The 19,520-nt window shown below is 40.8% G+C and overlaps 1 protein-coding gene across 3 annotated transcripts in view; it reads right to left on the bottom strand.

Annotated features, from left to right (window-relative positions):
* The window catches only part of LOC121956646 (nucleosome-remodeling factor subunit BPTF-like), a 43,653-nt gene extending 25,445 nt beyond the window's left edge, over positions 1-18,208 (bottom strand). For 2 of the 3 annotated variants that reach the window (XM_042504980.1, XM_042504981.1), the window contains exons 1-8: positions 17,482-18,208; positions 14,081-14,903; positions 9,660-9,880; positions 7,232-7,408; positions 6,458-6,631; positions 2,407-2,598; positions 1,341-1,426; positions 106-458 (exon numbers count right to left, since the gene is read on the bottom strand). In XM_042504980.1, coding sequence (XP_042360914.1) covers positions 106-458; positions 1,341-1,426; positions 2,407-2,598; positions 6,458-6,631; positions 7,232-7,408; positions 9,660-9,880; positions 14,081-14,903; positions 17,482-18,007 — 2,552 coding nt within the window. In that variant the 5' untranslated portion in view covers positions 18,008-18,208. The remainder of the gene's footprint in view (positions 1-105; positions 459-1,340; positions 1,427-2,406; positions 2,599-6,457; positions 6,632-7,231; positions 7,409-9,659; positions 9,881-14,080; positions 14,904-17,481) is intronic. The other variant, XM_042504982.1, reaches the window with a different exon arrangement.
* Positions 18,209-19,520: the final 1,312 nt, after the last annotated feature.

The raw sequence follows: 19,520 nt of genomic DNA, 5'->3' as shown, positions 1-19,520 counted from the left end.
TCATGTTTCTGAAAGAAACCAAGCAACTTTGCTCAGGTTTCAAAGGGTTAAGGTACTTCGTCCACCACTGAGGTTTTTTTTACATCAACTCAATGCAAAGTTTACCTGTGCGACGCCCAGTTTGGATGCATAAATGGTCCGGGGACGTTGGTCTCCAGCTGGATGATGGTGAGACGCAGGGTGGAGACGGTCAGGCTCCGCGAACCGTAGATGGAGCCGTTCCATTTGAACTCGGACGCCGTGGTCAGGCTGAACTTGTGGGACAGGTGGCGTCTCTTGTCGTGGTCCTCGCGGTGCTGATGCTTGTTCAGGGCCAGGACGTTGGTGCTGTACTGGTTGTGGTAGACCCTGTATTTACCCTCCTGACCCAGTTTGAATAAATTGTTCAGATTGACGGCCAGGTCTCTTTTGAAGAAGCTGAGACGCGAAGATTCACCATCAAAGCGTGCAGGGGAGGACTGAAACACGAGAGGGAACATTTCACCAAACTACACCACAAAACTTAAAAAATGTAATGTTTAGGATCAAATTGTTAAAATTGTTTGATTAAAAATGTTTTGCCCTTTTCATATTGCAACTCTTCAAATTTAAAGCTAAGTGATTCTAATATGTCTTGTCTCATTTTGAGCATATTTCGTATTTCATAATAGATAAACCTAATCAATTCAGTGTTTTTGCTATCATAAAGAACTTTATTTGCCCAAACAAATTCTGGATCCTAAATGCCACAATGGACAATTTAATCAGTCCTCAATTAAAAAAAAAACCCTTTTGCACCTGGATCAGCATTATTTTTCCTGTGCTGCATTCGGCAGCTTTTCAGGAGCATTTAAACGTCTGACAAAATTGGTTTGATTTCTTTTTTTTTTTTTAAATAAAAAAGAATATAGGACAAAAACATAAAGAGCAACTTGCCATGAAGAGAAATATGTAAAAAAAAAAAAAAAAAGTAAAAGGTGACAAGGAAACAATACATCATTTAGCTAGAGGAGATTATTAGATATTATCAAAAAAACAGAAGAAAATGTCTATAAAAATATTTAATATTCTCTAATTATGTATTTAAAATTATGGCACCAAAAAAAAACCAGCTCTTCAGGTCATTTTCTTGTTTTTTTCCCCCCCCTTCTTTTCTTTGCGTGTCTTTTTTATTTATTATTTTACTTTTTCGCATATTTTCAGGTAACTTTCTTGTAACTATACTATTTTCTTGCTATTTTTTGGGTCATTTCTAAATGAAATTGGTTTAATTTGCTCTGGTATCAAAGGGTTGATAGAAATAATGGTAGAATTAAATAACTTTTGTTCTAGAAAAAGAAGAAAACACACACACGTCTCACCTCTTTGCTGTCTCTGGGCGTTTGGGTGTTCGATTCCCGTCCTGCTGCTTTCTCTCTGTCGGTCTTCACCCTGTCGTTGTAATCATCTGTCGTTTAAAAAACAGACGACACGATCAGTGCAAACAAACTCAGCCTGGAAATATCAAACACACCGAAATCACTGTTCCACCAACACGGGACCGCCTCCGTTACGGTTCCCACATCTAATTTTTAACTGTTTGGAGCATTTTGAACCAAAAAAAAAAAGGTTTTCTGAACCTAAAGTGCGAACTGTGACGACATCAGTGGACGTGTCATATTTTACAGGTTGGAAAGAGACGATTGAGAAGAAAAATCAATTAATATTAAAAAAAAAAAAAAAACAAAGAAAAGTGCAGTTATCTAATTAGTAATTGGCCCATTCTTGGGTTTTTTTGGATATAAACAAACATCTGCAGGTAATCGGTGAAATCCTCCAGTTTGCGACATCACTTTAGTTGTCCTTTGAATCCCGAGCAAAAGGAAATAAACAACTTTGTAAGAAATGTTGCAAAAATTGAAAGAAATTAGTAGATTTGGAAAATTATTTTTTCAGAGCTAAGGAAAAATGTCTTGGAAAAAAAGCTTGGGAAAAACTATATATATATATATATATATATATATATATATATTTTTTTTTTTTATGGTAATTACAGACTTGAAATTATGATTCATAATTAATATGATTAGTACTTTTTCCAGGTCATGTCCTTTTTTGGTTTTAGACTTTTTTTTTTTTTTTTTTTTTACAAATTTTCGAATTTGTAGGTTTTGGGCCATATCTTCTTTTATTACTCATTGCTTTCTGTCTATATTTTTGAAAGAAATCGTGCAAATCTGCACAGCTTTCAAAGGGTTAATAACACATCCTTGATTATAATGGCTCCATGCAAAAGTTATAGCACCCTGAGTCTCAACAGAACCGGTTCAAGAACCAGAGCTAATTAGGAGGAAAAGGCGTATGTGGGACAATTTAACTCAAATGACTTAATGCCAGACTCAGTGTTTTCTCCACTTTTTGGGGCACTAACGAGCCTCACACGTTTACCTGTCCCATCCTGGCTGGTGAAAGAGGACTGGGAGGAGCGGTCGGCCAGGTCCGGCTGCTCTGATTTCCTGAGGACTGACACTTGGCTGCTGCCGCCGCTCGCCTCAGACTGAGAGGACTGCTGCTGGGGCTGATTTTGGGAATCATCAGGGAGCTTTTCTTCCCTGCTGGGCTCTGCTTTCACATTATCATCTGAAAAAAAGGCATCCGGAAAGACTGAGAACAGGGTAAAAGCAGGTATCAGGGACGTAAGGTTTACGTGGTTATGTGGTGTTTCTGTTGACATGCAGCCGTGCACACTGATTAACATGCACATTTTATTTTTATGTCGAAATATGGAAAAACAGCCTTTTTTTCAGTTTCCTACATGAGTTTTTTTTGGGTGCATTTCTATGCAAGCCTTGCAAACTGCTGCAAACATCAGAATCAGAATACGTAGATTATCATTGTGCAGGTATGTACAACGAAATTTATCTGCACTACCAAAAAAAAGGGCTGGGTGATAAAACCATAACCATATCAATCGCGAAATTACTTTTCATCCATTATTGATGATTAAATAACAGCTCTGACATTTAAACAGACTTTTCAAATATTTAGATCAAGAAACGGGGCAATAATGGCTTGAATGCAAGCTGAATTAAAATTATGATCCTAAAATCATATTTTCATTATGATATTACAGCCCGCTCCAGCGCGGGGACATGTCCACAGCCCGCTGTCCGACATGTCTGACGGCTCCAGCGGGGACATGTCCGAAAGCCCGCTTTAGCGCGTGGACATGTCCGACAGCCCGTTCCAGCACGTGGACATGTCTAACAGCCCGCTCCAACTCCCACACATCTGCCTTGTGTCTCACGCTTTTGGGCTCTGTCTCACGCTCTTGCAAAAAGGTGGAAAATCTCCCACCAAAGCACAGCCAGCGCAGAAGTGATGAACAAACATGTAAAGAAGTGAAGGACTTTGGCTCTAGAACAGCTGAGTGTTTGACAGCCACAGCATTTCATTATGGCGGATCAAACAGCTGATGGTCCCACAGCAGCAGTGAGACAGACAGCAGCTTCTCCTCAAAGCACCAACGTGTCTGAAACAGACACATCTGCAGAGGTGAGAGTGACTTCTTCAGACTTCTACAGACGACTTTGTGTTAGTTTCATGTTTAATCAGACTTTGGATAAATTATTTAGAAACACCAGGACGCATCACTCCGTGTCTCATCCAGCCGCTCGCGCTGAACTCTAGTTATTGTTACCAGGGGCAGATGTAATGTTTTGGGGGCCCCGGGGCCACAAGCACATGAGCTTATTTTCAGCCTTTCTCTAACTGGGAATGTTGGCTGTTGGCAGCTATAGGAGAAGTAGGCCGACTAAAAAGTTTTTAATTCCCGAATAAAATGATTAATAGCACAGACGTTTGACAGAAGCTGAAGGGGTTGGCCTATTATCAGCATATCTGCTTAAATTTACCTGAAGTTTGTTTAGGATGGAGCTTTTAATTTTTATATAATGCTGGAAAGTTTAATTAATAATAAATCGTATGTTTATTACACTCCAACACACCATATTCACATGAAACTGTCAGTTAACAATAAATGCAAAAAACAAACCACAAAAAAATAAAGAAAAATAATTGTTCTTTAAAGGAAATCAAAGTAAAATGTTTAATTAATCATGCATGGACGTGAAAGGCTAAGTACTCAATAATAAATAAGTTAGGAGAATACTGGATAATGAGCACCAACTCGAGGAGTGCTGAGCTGCTGCACATACGTACGCCGCCATCAGCACCATCAGCACCATCATTATCACCATTATCATCATTATCACCAAATACCAATGGATGGTTCGTGTATTCGGCGTATCCGTGACATCACACAGAGCCAAATGTGGATAGAAAAGAGGCTGTGTGTCGAAAAACTGCGGTAAAAATTGGGGTCGACAGATAATCGACCTGGCCGAGTATCAGAGCCGATATTTGGCATTTTGCAGATAATCTGTATCAGCGTTGTATTTAATAGTTGCTGATAAAATTAATTAATTAAAAATGTATGCGTACTATACTCATTTCATTTTCATTTATTTAACCAACACCAGGGAGGGCAGCCTGTTATACATGCAAAGAAAGCGTCAGCATAAAAAAAGCTGCAGGGATACTTGCTGTGTATGATGTTGAACGTTTCAGTTATCATTAAACATTTGCTAAAGGCATTTTAACAAAGTCTTATGTTGGAGTTTGTTTTATTCAAAATTCTAAATTTTGACAGAAATATTTTCATTTTATATTGTAAATGCATCAGTTCCATATATCAGTTAATATATCAGCCCTGTAAAACCAGTATCTGTGGACCCGAAGTAAAAATCCCAGCTGAGATGCATATCCCGAATTGTCTGTATACTTGTCCAAATAATGCTGCAAAAACCCGAATATTGTGGGCACATCTCACGTCTTAATCTGCAGAAAGGCCTCATTCAGAATATTTTAACAGCATATGCTGCTTATGTGACTTGCGTCAAATAATCAGGGAATATTAGTGTGCATGTAACCTCTTTTTAACGAAACACCAGGTAAAGACTTGACATTTGCAGAACTAAATGATCTTTACGTGCTTCATCTGTCATGTTCAGGCTCATCAAAACAAACTCATCGTAGACAAGAAAAGCTCCACAGATCCAAAACAAGCTGTGCATTTGCTGCAGAGCCAAATGGAGACAGCAGCTCTGCCTCTGAGGCTGTTTTCGGGGAGAGAGTCCTGCATGTATGTGCAGCTCTTTGTTGACGAGGTAGCAGGTGGGGCTTCCAGGCGGAGAGCCTTTTGTCTGAGCAACAGGAACCCACCCAAATGCCCATAAATTGGACTGAGAATAAGGAGCCGTTTGCGACAGACGCGGCTGCTCTTTATCATGATGCCAAAAGCGTGCTTTTCAAGAACACGAGCAAAGAACACGAAACAGAAGACAAGAAATGCAATGCACCAAAAATAAATACAACATCTAGATTTTATGCTTAAGAGTCGTTCAAGACAACAAGAGCTGCAGAAAACAGCCACCAACAGCTTAAAGTCTCCTGGGGAACAATTAATGAAAAGGGGAAAATATCGTCTTACGAACTAATTAGATGTTTACTGAAGATAATGAGGAGATGCTGTGAAAGGTAATTTGAAAAGAATGTGTGCTAATTATGGTCACGTCAGCGCTGCATTAATGTAAGAGCAGCAAAGTTTTGACTCCACAGCCACGGCAGTGAGTCTGCGGTCGGAAACGTTATTGATGTCCAGGTTAAAGTCCTCTTTCACCGCGTGTGCTCTTTACACAGAGTCTGAAACACAGTTGCTGAATTTGTGACATAAAATGGTCGGAGATACTCAGAAACCCCGTTTGCAGGCTTGTAAAGCAGAAAAGGGAAAACACCTTTATGCTACTGAGCAGAGACACAATAACAAACGGCACAGTGTGTCGGACAGATATCTAAACCGTGCAGACGTGGCGGAGTATAAGGAAACAAAAAGCATAAATTCAAAGCTGGTTTTTGCCATCAGGGCTTTGGGACGACCCCTCTGAGAAAACAAGGCTGGCAGAATCAGTGACTTCTTTTAAATCACTTCTTAAAAACCATTTTTATAGTTTTGCTTTTAGGTGATGTCGTCTATTTTAATCCTAACTTGTCTGTTTTCACCTATTTTATCTTTTAATGTATTCTTTAATCTGCTCCGATCATGTTTAATTTTCTTATTATTACTATTATTTCTGTGTTTACGGCTATTTTTCTTCGAACAGCATTCGCTCTTACTGTTATGGGATGTTGTTTTTGTTGAGTTGTTGAGGGAGCACGGAGCAAAGCTGCAGCGGAGCCGTGCCACAACACGCATGCAAGCGGTGGAAATTCACACAAAGCACGGCGAATGAGCGAGGCAGAGAGGAAAAGGTAAACGCAACAGCACAGACACCAGACGGATGAAGATGGCGGCGCAGCCGTGCAGCGGGCTATGAAGTGGAGGGTGAGCTGAATGATGCTGAAAGCTGGACGGAGCGAGCGTGAGTCCGTCTCTCAGTACCTGTCCTGTCCTGCGGAGGGGACTCCCCGCTCTCCTGACTCCCAGACGGAGCCGGCTGCGTTTCCTTGTTTGGTTCGAGGGACTCCGTTTTAGGCGCGACAGCGTCCTGGGCGGCTGAGGCGGGGTTAGGGTCAGACGCGGCGCTCTCCTCTGCAGCGGGAGGAACCGCAGCAGCTGTGATGTGACACAGATACATGAGGCTGTGACGCTAACAGTACTCCCGAAATACAGCGGTTATGTGATGTTTACTGCAGGATGAAGCTCATTACCGTCATCACCGCTTTTTTAATTTTTTCGTGATGAAAGTTACAGGAGTGCATGTGGTGTGTGGTATGAAATATTAACATATCATCATCAACTTTCTTCCATATGTTCAACGGCGTCTGAGGAAGCAAAACTTTTGCACTGCTTTTCTCTTCAGTGTCCCGTGCACAAGGAGCAGCGACAGTCAGGCTGACGGCGGATTTCTCTCGTGTGCGTTTGATTATTTCTCTTATGTATCTATAAACAAAGAGGGAAACTCTTTGTCTTTTTCGCCCAAACCAAACTAAAAATCCACGCCGTCACAACCCTGCACACACACGGGGCAAACGCCACCAGCAGAGTCAGAAAACCGTTTAGAGGAAAGTCAACTAACGTGCTGACTCAGTTTCACCAAAAAATATAAAAACAGCAACGGCACCTGCTGTTTCCTGGACTTTTGGGTCTGTTCACGACTTACCTCAGGAGAAATGACGTAAAGAGAATTTAAAGAATGACGCGTATGAATTTTACCTTGTGAACTGGCGTCTTCCTTGGCCTCAGAGTCTTTGTGCTCTCCGTTGTCGATCTGCGGGGGAACCTCAGCGGCGTCCTCCGCCGTCTTAACGGAGCCGGTTTCTGCGTCCTGCTTTGCCTCCTCTCCTTTCCCCTTTGCTTCCCGCCTGATCTTCAAGCGCTCCGTGACCACGTCTAAAAGAAAAAAAGAAACATGTTCATATTTTATCAAGTAAAAGAGAGCAATTACAAATCCATGAAACATTTGAAAAAGTGTAAATGCTCTTTCTCCAGCAATTCCTCTTTCCAGGTTACACAGTAAATAAACTTTCTCAGGCAAAGATGAAGGACGTGGACTCATTTTATTCAGAGTACTACGAGCCATACTCAGTACTACTGTTTTTTTAACTGTAATTTTGTTTCATATTCTTTTTGGTCTAAATGTTGACTGTAAAGTTTCTCCTAAAATGTTTTTTCTATTTATTTAGTCATATTTTTTTTTAGTTATTTACTTTTTTATTTTGTGTTCTGTGATTATTATGAAAATGGTAATATGATGCTGATTATTGTTGTTGTTTATATTATTATTGTTATTGTTATTGTTATTATCATTGTTATTATTATTATTATTAGCAGTAGTAGTAGTAATAGTATATTTTTCAAATAATGCCATATGCTCTATGGGAGTTCTTATGTACATAAATATACCTTGTTACATGTATAAAATCAATGAACATACGTGTACAAAAAATAATAATTCTTCATCCACAGAAGTGAACGGCAACATAATGATAAATAAAAATCTTGGTTTCAGATTTAAGTTAGTTAAAGTAAAGCATAAAGTATATCCTACCCTTATAACTTAAGGGGCAAAAACATTCATTATTCTAAGGTACAATAAAATCCTTCATACCTGCATATAAACATCATTTTCTCCAACTGAGACAATAACTGGCCACTGCTTAAAAATTGGTTTTAATTGTTGGTTAAACTGCATATTGTTTTCCTATATATATATATAAAATGTCAAAAAAAAAAAAGTCAAAAAAAGTAAAAATATATATATATATATATTGTATATATATTTATATTATAATATCCCAAAATCCAATGAAACATCTTTAATCAAGCTTTAATCAAGAAAATAATAAAAATGAGAGTAATCCTCAGCTGCAGCCCTGACATTAGTGAAAAGGTGCAGGCATCACTGTGCTGCAGCGGCACAACGAAAAACACCAGCAGCACCTATAAATCATTATGATTGGTGAAAAAAAAAAGTACCACAATGATTTTGCAACCACATTCTTATTACATTTAGGGCTACAGGACACCAGTTCAAACCTTTAGCTTCTGACATGACGCCAGAGGCACTTCCCCAAAATAAAACATAATGTCACACGGTCTTTTGAGAGCTGGAATCAGGCCGTTTGGTGACAGAGACAGGAAAACTGTTACGAAAAAAGATATGGCAGCCTGTCAAACCCAAAAGGAAACTGCTGCTGGCAAAGCAATCAAAAGCTTTTTAACCACTGCGTCTCCTCAGAGGGAGGGAAAACAGGTGCTTGTTGTCTGAGCGAGCGGGAAGAAAAGGCAGCAGCTAACATTCGTGAGTCAACTGTCAGTACAGCGGAGCAACACCGCCTGAGGAAAGGAGCCGTGATGATATGTGAAGCTCCGATAAACTGTTTCAGAATGTAACCCCTCAGGAACACAACACCCACACACACACACACACACACACACACACACACACACACAGATATATATGTATATATATACATTCACTTCACAGATCACATACATCCTGATCTGCTGTCAGATAAGTCATTTCCTTATTGGCTTTGACTACATAAAAATTCAACCTAAAAGTTGTACCAGCGTTTGGCTTCAGAGTTTTGGTTTTCATACTTTTTTTTTGTTTTCGTCCTTGGAAAAAAAAACATTTTTTAAAAAAAAATACAAAATATAAAAAAAATATGTGATGTAGTCAGAATCTGAAGAAATATATATATTTATTTATTTTATTATTATTTCTTTTTTTGTGATGGGAAATGGACGAGGATGCTAGAGAAAATAAAATATGAATTAGTATTTGATCCAAATGGAAGATTTATTTCCTTTTTTTTGGTTATTCTAAATACTGTGTGTATTTTCTGGTATGGGGTATAAATATGAGTCGCTGTAGTTGTTGTTTGTGTTTTTTGCGTGTCATATGGTTTTTGTTTGTCGTTAAAGATCTTTGTTGAGAGTCTTTGTCCTGTATAATGTAATTTTGTTTATTTGTTTTTTTAATTTGGTGATTTATAGTTGGAGAAAATCTAATAAAATATTAGATAAAAAGATAAGTGATTTCCCTTCAAACGCAGCTCACATGAACCAGAACTAGATCACACCACCACAAGGTTCAAATGTGTCTCTATTTTGGGGAATGAAGACGAATCCGTACCGTTGACAGCAGTGAGGTAGGCTTTATTGTTTCCCCGGGCTTTGTTGGTAAGGTCGTCTGTGATGTCCATGTGAGCTTGCACCTCCTCCCTCATCTCCACCAGGGTGGCGTGAAGGTCCGTCTCCCAGTACTCCTTATCCAGGCTCTCCATGAGCTCCTCCAGCTGCGCCTTGGAGCTGTAGTACCAGATCTTTTTCTTGTCGTGCTCCCCGTCCTCCTCGCTGTGGAGCGTGAACAGGATAGGTGGTTAGAAAGATTCTCAAATATTAGAATTACTTCCTCTATCACTTCACAGCAAGGTTTTTTAGCTGAGACAATTGAAACTCGATTCGCAGTCCCGCCCTCGAATACGATGAGCCAATCACATTTCGTGCAGCTACACCATGCACTCGAACATCCTGCTCGTAGATGTCTATAGAAAAGCATCTGAATTTTTAAAATTCCTGCAGTTTTAACTTAAAAATGGTCAAACAATATGCATGGTGTAAATGCAAGACTAATACGAGGTATCCTGAGAGGTCAGAAAATGGCTTGTTATATATCGGCATATCGGATCTCTGCAAAAAAACCCCAATATCCTCAGTTATTGTGTGACTTTAGCGTTTAAGGAGGTTTTAGCTCACATACACCAAAGTCACACAACACAAAGAAGACAACTGATGGAAGCGGCTTTAGATCAGCCGCTCCGTGTTCATCGAGCTGAAATGACGAGAGCGTAGATGGAGAACTGAAGCGGTTAAACTCTTCCCCATCAGAAAGTGTCGTCTGACAAAAAGCTAAAGCTGTGAAAATACTCTCAAAACAGCATTCACTTCATCTGCTACAGATTTTTTTAAGTGTCTAAGGCCACATTCAGACGAGAACTGCCCTACTAAAAATGAAGTGTTTACTTGTGCTTTTTAAAAAATATTGTGAGAACAATCCTCGTGCACACGGAGCCGCAAAAACAACGAAAACGCTGCAGAATGCACGCCAGGCCAGTAGTTGGCGGTGTAAGGTTAGAAAAACACCACGCGCATGTGTGTAATGCACACTGCCAGTTTGCCAGTTTACAGCCAATAGTCTGCACTTGTATGGCGCTTTTTCAAAGCGTTTTCACGCTATGTCACATTCACACACACATTCACACACACTGGTACCGTACAAGGCGCCACCTGCTACTCTGTAACCATTCACACACACTCACACTCCAATGACGCAGCATCGGGAGCAACTGGGGTTCAGTATCTCGCCGAAGGATACTTTGACATGTTGCTCAGAAGAGATGGGGATCAAACCGCTGAACTCCCGCTCTACGTCTGAGCCACAGCCGCCCCCACACGGGACAAAAGGGGCTACGTTTTCAAAAGATTACACTCTGGAACCCAGTTTCAAAAGTCTGCATTTCCAGGCCCCCAAAACGCTGCCGGCAACGAAAGGCCAAACCACAACTAAAGTTAAAACATATTTTGTAAAGCAGGCGCCTCTTGTATGAAGGCAGTGTAACTGCAGCAGCGGCCGCGCGTTCGATTCCAGCTCGTGGCTCTTTGCTGCATGTCATCCCCTCTCTGTCCCACTTTCACGCTATCAATCCTCTGTCCTCCCTAATAAACCAAAAATGCCAAAAAGTAATCTTAAAATAAAAAAACATACTTCGCTGCTGCCCGTCCACATCCACAGCAGTACACTGCTTTACTTCTGTGTCAGAACTCCAGTCTGCTTCTCCAAACTGGAGCACGTCCACCACCATCTACTGAATGTAATACATTTACTGTGGAGAAGTACTTCATACAACCCAACTTTTACAAGAAAACCACAAACTGTCCCTTTAAAGGACCATTGTCCCCTGTTCTTCAGGGATCTTTCTGTTGGATCAAGTCAACTGCACAAAAAAAATCCTATTTCCAAACAAGAATTCAATAACAAGCCGATTCATAGAGAACGATAGCAGCCATTCGTGAACAAATTAAGATAATGGGGTTGAAGATAAAACTGAGTGTGAAGGACAGGTTACGCTGTGGCTCCATTAGGCTGCTCATTGATATTCTCTCGGTGCACAACAGTTCTGCTGAACCGCCGAGGGCCTTTTTTAGAACCAAAAACATTAAAAGGCTCAGTCAGATACCGTCTCATGCTAAGATGAATTCAGTCTCTTACTTTAACATAACTTTGGGGCGAGGAAACACAGCACTGCCAGAGACGATAAAAAGCTCGGACTGCACGTCTCCTCTGTAATCTTCAGTCACACTAATGCCTCAGTTCATGCACGCTGCATTTTTACTGGCCAAATGACTGTAACTTTCAGTTTCACTCTCCAGCTGTTTCACATTGTAGCGTAGAGCAACACACACACACACACACACACACACACAAAGAAACATCTGGTAATGTGAGATTATCTTACGAGAAACTGGCAGCAATTTGTCTGTATTCTTTTTTTTTTGCCTAAATATGAGGCCTGTGTTTGTCACATTTAGGCTAAATGTGCTTTTCATACGACTACATGCCGAAATGTTTTACAAGGATGCTTAATTTTTTACATATTTCCCACAGTGCACTGAGAAATGTAACTACTATAAAATATATGACTCGTTTTGTACCTTGTAAGCTATTTTAATACAATAAGTCTTCATGGATTTGTTAGAATTTACTTGCAGGGCTGCACCATATGGCTGAAATCAAATCCACCATAAAAATATGATTATTATGTCAACTTGATGTTCACTGGAGTAGAGTTTGTTCCCATGTTATGTAACACTTCAGACAAACATTTTCACACACGTATGATAAACACTTCTTACAAGTAATTTTTAGTTTTAGATTACAGTTTGCATGGAGACTGTAGCAGACGCTCTGGCAAATGTTTGTTACCTAAAATAACAATAACTGTGAGCGGTGGGGATATGAACACAGGATTAATAAAAGCTGTCCAGTGATGGCAGAGAGAGATGGCGGGAAAAACAGATGTAGAGCCAACATACTGTATTTTCACATCTAACTCAGCAAATTAAAGGTTCAATTCGACCCAAAACAGATTTTTGATTGTTTAACCCTTTGAAAATCAGACCGAAATCACTTTTCTTTTGCTGCTTTCAGACACCTTTCACAAGTTTTCAAGCCTTTGAACTTCGAGCAAATTGCGATTTCTTTAAAAAAAAAATAAAAAAAATTAAAAAAGCAAAGTGCGGCTTGGTATGAAATGTTCCCCAAAGTACAAGAAATTAGCACATTTAGAAAACGTGTCCAGGGGAAAAAAAGACTAAATTTGTAACATTATAATTACAGATTTAAAATGATTAGAATTTTTTAGGCTCTTTTTACAAGTCTTGTTTTTTGTCATTTGCTTTTTCATTTTTTTTCTTTTTTTAACCTTTCCCATTGCATACAAAAGCCAGATATTAGTCTGTGTATGGGGGGTTTTGTGCAGTGAGAAAGGGGTTTTAGAGACCCCAGTTTAAGTAACCTGCATGTCTCTGGACTGTGGGAGGAAGCCGGAGACCCGTAGAAAACCCATGCTGACACAGGTGTGAACCTGAAACCCTTTACTGTGACAGCAGCAATGTGCCTCCCGAGAAAAAATGAATTTAGAAAATAAAATTTTGTAAAATAACACAACAGACAGGTTTCCATGCCTAATGGAAACACGTCAATTTGGAGAAAACTGTCATTTAGCACAAAAAAAGTTTTTACAGTCGATTTGAAAAAAACACATTTTGTAAAACTGCTGTGGAAACGCTTTTTTATCTTTTCTAGGTCACATGATGCTGTGTCTATGTGCTTGTCAGTAGGAACTGTCTCCCATGATGCAGCAGGAGCTACAAGAGCTGTTATTGCATCACATAACTCTGAGAAAGTTGAGCGGATCATTCGGAAGTTTTGAATCCACAATTCCTCTGTGAAATCGTGGACTACGTCTCCCAGAAATCCCTCATACGTGGCCGCTTCCACGTAAAAGGGGCTCGCCTTTATATCACGGCTCCATAACGCGCCTACGTGGCCTTGGATTGGACATAATGACGGCTAGTGCGGTGGCTGCAAAAGAAATAAAGCTGCTAAAGTTTTGAACATCCATCGCCATGGTTACTGGGATGTTATCGCAAAAGGAGAAGTCGCAGAACATCCCTCAAAAGAAACGCAGTCATCTCGCAACTGTATTTCATCCACATTTTGAAAATATTTCAGTTTTGAGCAAATCTGTAATGGAAACCCTCCTAGAGATTATTTCAACACGACTTTTATTCAAACGACTTGTGCGACGGTTGTAACGTGATTGTGTTTAACCGACTAACCAGCTGGACACCTGAACTGATTTCGTTTTTCTCTCTCTTTGTTATGAAAGTATTTGTTGCTAACATCTGTCCTGAATTTAGGAAATAAAGCCAAGGGCACAGAATAAGAGGTAATTCTAGTGGAGCAGATAGGCGGTGAGGGTCCAAACTTACACAATAATCCTTCTGTTTAGGAACCAGTACTTCCTCTGGTGGCGGTCATATCCAATGGGCTCCTGGCGGATGAAGGGCCGGTTCTTCTGCGCCTCGGTCACGCTGTCCGTGACGCCCGGCACCTTATGCGCCACACAAATCTCACACTGCCACTCGTCCTCCGGGACCGCCTCCAGCGGCGGTTTCACACACTCCAGGTGGTAGACCGCTGAGCAGGTCTCACAGCACAGCAGGTCGCCCAGCCGGTGACACACGCGACAGTGGTCGTCGTACTGCATGCTGCCGTCGGACAGCAGCTCCTCCCGGGCAATGTTTGTAGTGAGAAACTGGTCCACCAAAAACTGTAACACCTTGATTTTACTTTCAAGAGGACCGTAAGGATACTCATCCGCCTCCTGATACGGCAGGACGTGATGGTACTCCCGGTCGCTCTCACAGTACGCCCGCAGCACCTCGGGCCACGTCATGCCGTCAATAAAGTACAGAGTGGAGTTGACGCTGTCTTTGAGGTCAGCGGGGCCGAAGGTAGTGTTGGAGGAGTCCTCCTCACGCAGGATGGCCTTCAGGAGGGAAATATGCGTCTCTGCTATTAAAGTGCACTGCTCCTGGCCCACCAGCGCCGCACAGAAGTCCTCGAAGCGGAACGGGGAGAGACGCAGCACCGTGGCGAAGTTACGTAGCACCTCGTAGATGGAGGTGGCGTTGAGCAGCTCCTCACTGGGAACCAGGAGATCCTCGGAGGTTTCGGGAAGCTCAAGAGGGGGAATCTCCTTCTCCTCCAGGATGGGAGTGCGAGGTCGCGGAGCACGAGCTTTCTTCTTCCCTGAAGGACACACAAACGATATCAGTAAACCGTAATTACATCACTTTGTTCCACAGGCTGCAGCAGAGGAAAAAAACGTATTATTTTATGGTCACATTATGCTGAATATATACTGTACAACACTGTTTTCTTAATCCCGCCAGATTTCTGACCATTAACTCCTGCCAGTAGATAATTTTCTGTTTAAACTGTTGGGAAGAATAGGCTACATTACCTCATCTCTGGTTGATGATTTCTCAATTCAGCATTTTAATTATACTTTATTACCCATTTTATTTCAGTCTTTGCTCACAAACTACTTGAATCTGCCCGCAGGATCACACTCCCAACGCATGGCTCTAATACAAAGCACTACGGTGCAGAATTTTGTTTTTTCTGCAAACACTTTATCAAATTTGATTTATGCATCTTTTATTTTATTTTTGTCTAAATACATGGCAGACCACTTTTCTATCTTCGATTTGAATCATCTTTTTTTATGTTTAATTTGATTTTACAGCAATAAACAGATGACAGTTCATTATGCAATTATGCCCATTTTCCTCTACCCACTTAAGCCAACCCTCCACAACCACCCTCTGCCCCATGGTGTGACTAAAAAATAAATAAAAAAATAATAATATACTTACACTTGTTTTTTTTCCCTAATACACATTTCAGAAAAATTAAATTTTGATCATAAGGAAGAACTTCTATGTTTGATCTTATCAATATCACCCAGTTATTTTGTAGGACTACATGACAACGACCATATAATTTTTATATCAATATCTCCAGCATGCAGCTAAATATATGGCGCATCATCGTGTTAACAGAGTACTGATTTATCAGTGTCAAGTAAAATGCCACTTTTGGCTAGTAAATCTAACAATTTCAGCCGCGCAATGGTTTTAAAAAAAACTAACAATAGAGATTTTTCTGAAGTTGTCGACAGAAGTAGCAAAGGAGCGAGCCATCGTGCTTCCTTCTAATCTTTGCACTTAGGAAAAAATGGTGCATGCACACTAATTTGGGAAGCGGGAGTAAATTTAGGTGCCGTTAGACGAGAGGATGTTGAAAAAACTTCTCCTGGACTCCAACTATGTATTGCTAAGTTTGCTGCAAGTTTGAGAGCAAGGCAGATAAAACAGGGTTGCGTTTCACGGCAATAAGTGTGTAAGATTTAGGGGAATTTGGTGGCGTCTAGCCGTGAATTGCAGATCACAAAAAGCTAAAACTTCTCTTGACTTGAATTTCTTTAGTGTGAACTGCTCAGGAGGTTGTTTTTTTCGTGGAAGTAGAAAGTCTCTTCCTCTCCAAAACAAACGGACCTGGAAATTTAGAATCGGTGCAGTGATTTATCAATAATAATGTTTATTACAGTCACTTTGCTGCTCTCTGCTTTTTGGTGTTCGTACCCTTTTTTTTTTTGTCTTTCTGTAAATGAATGATCTTCTTTTACATCTAACCCGGTGATGTGTCCCCTCTTATGTTTCGGCTTTCAAGACAGACGCCTTATTGTATTTTTCTTACAGTAAAAAAATTAAATAGTGTGCTATAAATGTTAATTTTTCCCTGTGGTATTGAATATTGGTATTTTTAAAAGTATTGCATCAAAAAAAGAAATGACAGTATGATGAGAACAGTACCAAATGTATAAATTTAACTGTAAATCTGGTAATTTTTTCAAAGATATTGTATTAATATTCCAGCACGATGACTACACTAACAGAATTTATAAATTTAGTTGCAATTCACGTTATTTACACACCAACAAAGTTGCTTTTACTATGAAAACAGACAAACAGAGTCTGGTGTCACGTTAAAAACAAAGTTGCATGTGTTCAGCTGATCCGGCTCGACACATGGCCGCTGTCACTGTTAGCTAAATGAGGCTCCTGCATCTGGGAAAAACATACCGCTGTCCTGCTAGATAATCACATAAATGTTAGTCAGACCAAATATTATAACCTTTTCTTTGTGCTACGCCTTTAAAAACATTAGCTGCCATTATTTAACACGTTTATTAGCGACTAATTTAAAGCTGAAAGCCGCTTAAGTGGAAAATGACAGCCATGCTAGCCATGCTAAGTCAATTAGCTTGCTATTTTCTAGTCTTTCTACGAGCTGAAATCAAAAACTACATTTCATTCTTCACTTTTAAAATAAACTGATGTTGAATTTAGTTACAATAAGCGCATAAAGTCGCCGTCACATATCAAACTTTAGGATTTACAGTAAGCAGCGTGAGCTAATTTGACTTGCTAATGTTAGCACGCTAGCAGCTAACTTCGGAGCTAAACTGCGAAAAATGCGGTTTTTCCTAAAACTGCGTGAATTGTTATTTTTTGAAATCGTGCCTCTGGGTTGGCGGACGGTGATGGCAGCACGCTGAAGCGGCTGAGCCCACCTGCAGCAGCCGTAACGAGCTGACTGCGGCCTGTGTTCATACAGTGTGCATTCTCCATTTTGAACAATAACCTTACAGCTTCCTGCACTGAGCTCAAACCGACATAAAGCGCGTTTCTTGGGGCGTTTTTTGGGACTCTCTCGGTGTGAGTTTGGACATCTGAGCTCCGTGTCTGCGGTGTTTATTTACCCGGAGTGCTGGCGTGTGTGCTCTGACTCCGAAAGCTACTCTCCGTACAGTAGCTGGCATCATCCTCCTCCTCCTCCTCCTCCTCCTCCTCCTCGTCCAGCACATCATCTTCGAGGCAATCCGAGTCCTCTTTCAGGGCCTCGTCGTCCTCGGACTGAGGGTCCTCCTCTACAAACTCGTCCTCCTCCGACCTCAGGCTGACGGCATCGTCCTCCTCGTCGCTCTCGTGGTCGTCGTACACCACCGCTTTGGACGCGGCGGTGCGCTTTCCTCCCCGGCCCCGTCTGCCTCCTCTCCCTCCGCCGCCACCTCTGCCTCGTCCCCGGCCCCGTGTTGACGTCCCGGAGCCCGCTTTCCTCTTTCTGCTCGGCTTCGGGGACTCCCTCGTGGGGCTCTCCGCGTCCTCGTCCCCGCTGTCCCTCAGCCTGGGCTTCAGATTCCGCCTGGGTCGCAAGCCTCGGGCCGCGGCCGGGGACGACTCCTCGGCTGGTAGCGGTTTGGGCGGCCTGCCCCTTTTACCTCTCATGATCTATTATTTTACTATCCCAATTTTTGCGTCCGTGTAGCCGGCACGGACGCGGGCGAAAGCGGCACCGCCACAAAGCTGGACCGGTGCGGGTTCGGACGGTGCGGGTACCCCGCGGAGCCCCGGTGTCTGTTCGGGTGTGAAAGCTCAAAACGTTAGCCCGGCGTCCCGTTTGGGTTCGCCTAGAGCCGCCATTTTTCTTCTTCTCTGCCTCTCTGAACAAACAGCAGCGCTCACAGAGGAGTCACGTGGTGGCTCCGCTTCCAGCTCAGTGGCAACAATGACCGACATGACGATTACTCGCGATTAATCTCAATTTTTGGCCCCGTAAAAGGGGCCGGGTGGCCCCCCCCCCAACAATTTTCAAATCCACATTAAAAATAGTGATTCGCACCGTAAATTTTAAATTATTATTTTTTGTACTTTCAGTATACATAAGGGCTCAAAGTGCATAAAGCAGCACCAGTATAGAGCTTATTAGTATATGGCATCAGTTTATACATATATATATATACTGTATAGATGAGATTTTTTTTTTTTTAAATTCCAATGACGCCTAGATGGGCGTTTAAAAATAAATAAATACATGATTCAACTATTACATAAAATACTGTACAAACAAGATTTGACACAATTAACCCAACTATTACATATAATTAATACTGTACAAAAAGATTTGACACAATTCTCAAACAAACATGAACCCATTTCAAAACCAACTAAAAATAAAAAACATCATATAAACCAATATCTCCATTCAGAACCACCGAATAATCCTAAATATATCCTAAACGTCCTATATATATATATATATATATATATATAAACTTCTATATATATATATTAATATATATATATAGAAATATATAATATCATTATATATAAAAATCTGAGAAATGTCCCAAAGTCCAAGAGATATCCTAAAATCGAAAAACGTGCTGAAATCCTATAAATGTCTTTAAAGTCCAAGAGTGTCCTAAAATCCGGGAAACTCAGTCCATAGTCGTCAGCCAATAGGGACTTGGCTTGGAAACCGGAGGGTCGTAGGTTCGAGTCCCCGTCTGGACAAAGTATGAAGCGTGGATTGGTAACTGTAGAGACACCAGTTCATCTCCCGGTCACTGCCTTCATTCAAAGTTGGCAATAGCAAAATAAGGACAAACAAAAGACATCTTGGTTGGTCTGTTTCGGTTCCAACAATCGCCAGCTCTGATTGTCCGAAAAAACACTCTCAACTCTCCCAGTTTAATGTGAAAATATGCTGCTATATAAACGCAATATATATATATATATTTATTACTGCTTATTTAAATGGAGTCTGGTGGGTTTATGGAGTTAGATCAGTCTCATAATAAATAAATGCAAACAGAAGGATTCACACATGTATATTGGGATTTATATATAAATGTCTCTCAACACACAAACATTTTTCAGTGCACACACACATATTTCTCACTCTATATAAACGTCAAAATAATCCACATATAAAATTAATAAAGTTCAAAAAATGTAT

The sequence above is a fragment of the Plectropomus leopardus genome, chromosome 17 (genome assembly GCF_008729295.1).
Source record: "Plectropomus leopardus isolate mb chromosome 17, YSFRI_Pleo_2.0, whole genome shotgun sequence".
NCBI classification, from domain to species: domain Eukaryota; kingdom Metazoa; phylum Chordata; class Actinopteri; order Perciformes; family Serranidae; genus Plectropomus; species Plectropomus leopardus.
Note: the sequence above shows the minus strand (reverse complement) of the source record. Positions and strands in the feature narration are given on the sequence as shown.